At 41.9% G+C, this 3,500-nt stretch overlaps 1 protein-coding gene across 1 annotated transcript; it reads right to left on the bottom strand.

Moving 5' to 3' along the window:
* Positions 1–410: 410 nt before the first annotated feature.
* LOC120293931 (glutamate receptor 2.9-like) lies at positions 411–2,504 on the bottom strand. The gene is made up of 3 exons (XM_039313751.1): positions 2,198–2,504; positions 515–1,613; positions 411–438 (listed from the first exon to the last, which is right to left on the bottom strand). The coding sequence occupies exons 1-3, from the start codon at positions 2,502–2,504 to the stop codon at positions 411–413; spliced, it is 1,434 nt and encodes a 477-aa protein (XP_039169685.1).
* Positions 2,505–3,500: the final 996 nt, after the last annotated feature.

Below are 3,500 nucleotides of genomic sequence, written 5' to 3'. Positions count from 1 at the left end.
TGTGAGCGATTGGCCAGAATGGTTATGTCACCGACTGCAGCGTCGTAGGTCTTCCATTAATATTATGCCATGAAACAACATCAAAGCGATCCACTTTAGGAATTGATACCAAAATTGCACTATCAAATCAGAACATTGTTATTAACAGGATGTGGGGCTTTGACGGTCTATTAATGCAAAGTGATCCAATCTTGTGAGTGAAAATCGATATCTGTGTGAAATGAACTTGTTGCTTGGGTTAATTTATTCAGGCTCTGACGGTTTGTGCATCAGAGAAAATAACAGTTGATATTCTACAGTAAGATCATGCAACAATCATGCAAGAACAGAAATGATGCGGTACCATACCTTATTACGAACTTTGTTAACCAACTCCTCGTATGTTCCATCATGACGAGAAAACTTGTAATCTAAACGATTGGGAAAATGAGAAACAGCCTTCTCAAAAACATCTATGCAAAAGCCAATGTACTTTGCTTTCCCGGTTGTGTCGTCCCTTTCCTCCTTCACAAACTTATCAAAGGAAGTTTTACCAGGAACTCCGATCACCATGGGCTTGTTCTCAACAGAAGTCCGTTCTTCTTGGGTCTTGGATATGTCTGCAATTGCATATGCATTCCTTCTCGAACCTTGTTTTGCCACAAAACTCCTCGAGAAACCGAAATTGGGGGACCAAGGCTTAAGCTCTCTATATTCTTTTCCATTAACACTCACAAGTTGAAGTTTGGGTCGATATGCCAACTGACCATTCTCAAATTGTATTGGCCCGCTCAAACCCATGAGTCTGGTGTGCGATATTCTATTAAGCAAAATCTCAGGCATTATATCATGGCTCGGCCCTGCATCTATGGCATTTTTAACTGTCATAATGCAATCGTATGCTCGAACAGCATCGATTGCTGGCTCAAAATTGAACTTCTCTCCATACTTGCGAAACATATTCAAGAATTTAGATCTGAATCCTCTATATGCCTGGTTTTTGGGACGGTAGGTGATTATTCCTATCGCATCTTCGACAGGGGAGGAGATTGGTGAATGATCTACTGAAGTTAGGAGATTGGTGAATGGTTTTTCAGCAAATATCCAAATTGAATCTCCGTAGAAGAGTCCCATCTTCTTTGCTTCTTCGAGAAAATGAGTGCTTCTGGGTGACGACAATCCTAAAACAATAAAGATTGGAGATGCCTTTCCTTTCAGCTTCATTAAATTTTCTTCCAAAGACACTTCTGCTCCGGCTGGAGATGAGAATGGTTGAAGAATCAGCTGGTTCTCTATTGTTGAGCCGATTTTTCCAAGCTCCTCTGACAATGAATTTAACAGCTTGGAGTACATAGTATCGTACGCCCCTGCCTCATATATTATTGTTACTCTTTGCCTGTTATAAGAACCAACTACATCTACGATGCATTTAATTTGGTCGGATTCATCGGTACTCATTCGAAACAGTGAAGGCCATAGAGTTTGTGCCATCAATGTCGGTGCTACATGGTCTCTGGCAAGGGATATGACTGGTATCTGAGATTGATTAGCGATTTCAGCTACTAAAGTTGCTCCCTCCCATGTCTCCAAGCCAATAATAACTTGCACATTCTTCCTTTTGATCAGCTTTTCAGCTGTTAAAACGGAAAAAAGGGAAATCATTATACTTAATTTCTGGATTCAGGGCAATTTTCTTTGCCAATTTCTTCTGTTCATATCACTTATTTAAGCCCTACTAATTGGGTTCTTGGAAGAGATTATTTCATCTCAATGGACATTACGTGAGATACAATCTTCAAGGAAGAATATCAATTTACTGTAGTTATAACAAATCGTGCAAAAGCTTCTAAATCCTGGTGTATATCAAATACAATTTGGTCAATAAAGAAATGGTTACTAGCTTTTCTGCAATAAATGGTAAAAAGAATCAAGAAGTTCATCCATAACTTGTTTGGTGAATGGTTTGACATAATCATGGGGTGTCTTAAATACACAACTTCATTCTGTAAGGGTCTCATTGTATAGCAATATTACTAAACTGAACAACTTACAGTAAACATTCAGCACATGCAGTGGAGAAAAAAGTAACAACAGGTACATAATCTCAAAGCAGACTTGGGGTGGTTTTTTCCTGTCAACTGACACGTTTCCAACAAACAAAGTCGAAATTATTGCAGGCTGCAGTTACCAAACTGAGTGAGGGCAAGGATTGACTAACCGGCTGAAATTGCACGAAGGGACTTCGCGTGGGAATTTATGTAATGCGGCTTTATGTAATGAATTCCTGATGACGAGATGCCGTTCACGTCTTGGCATGCTATCTCGATCGCCATACGCATTTGGTTGCCGAGATGTGAGTCCAAATCAAGAATCACGCCCACTTTGAACACGTTCCTCTCATCTACGGCTTTGGAGGGTACACCAGAGTAGGTCGGGACGAGGAGCAGCCAGAGCAAGAGGAACAACCTCGAAATGGACGGAACGTGTCTCCTACTTCTGATACCCGAGCTTTGAAGAAAACCCATGACGAAAACCTGAATAACTCCTCCTCATAAACTAGAACAAGTGTCCAACTGTATTGCTTTGCAAATAATTGTTGTGTGTTTGTCATAAAAGGGACGACCCATTTCACAATTCCTCCATTAAGGGAGAGATTGGTAACGTAGGCGCAAAGGAAGTGATTTCCCAGGAAGATGGGGCTGAAAAAGAGTTGCATGCAAATGTCTGGCGGCGTGTGGGGCATGTACCGAAAAGTCAGCGTTGAATTGTCCTTTCCAGGGCTAAAGTAGTATTTTTAATATTTTCCCGGAATGTCTTTTGGACTGAAGCGAAGAGTCAATGGTCAGTTCTCATGCGGGAACACCCTCTGACCCTTCTGAGATGCGAACTTTTGTGGAGTTGAGAATGGAGACCACGTCATTGCCTGTTTTAATGGCATTAGGATTCCAATGCAGACAAACTTTCAAAGGATATCAGTCTTCTCATCCCTGAGCCGTCATTCGCGATCAGGATGCTGTGGAATGGGTCCAACTTTTCAGCGATCCAAAATATTTCTTCTATACTAGAAGGTAATTGTGCTGATCACTGTCTAATAGATTCATTAGTCCTGTCAAATCAAATTGGTAAAATCTTGATGCGGGCACGTAGGGGTGCCCATCAAGCACCGAATTTAAAGATAACCCCTTCTTCCCCCTTCTGTCTCTCTCCTCGGCCCAACTAGGCAACCTAAACCCAACCTCAATATGCATGAGGAGCTCCGGCCACCATTGCCGTGCTTGTGCTGCCATCTCCAATCATCGTACCGCTGCTCCTCCATCCACCGGGTTGGGCCGTGTATATCAGCCGAAGGGAGAGACGAGAGTGAAGGGGAAATCGGGAGATGGACTGAATGGTGGGATGGTCTCCATACTCACTAGCACTTCTTCCGTATTGTAGAAATAAAATGCGTGCAGGAGAGAGAGTAGCAAAGGTGAAAAAAGAATTTGCAGCTGTTCTAACAATTTTAGAATAGAAAACATGTA

The sequence above is a fragment of the Eucalyptus grandis genome, chromosome 5 (genome assembly GCF_016545825.1).
Source record: "Eucalyptus grandis isolate ANBG69807.140 chromosome 5, ASM1654582v1, whole genome shotgun sequence".
Classification (NCBI taxonomy): domain Eukaryota; kingdom Viridiplantae; phylum Streptophyta; class Magnoliopsida; order Myrtales; family Myrtaceae; genus Eucalyptus; species Eucalyptus grandis.
The sequence above is the reverse complement of the archived record's forward strand: the minus strand, read 5'-3'. Positions and strand labels throughout refer to the sequence as shown.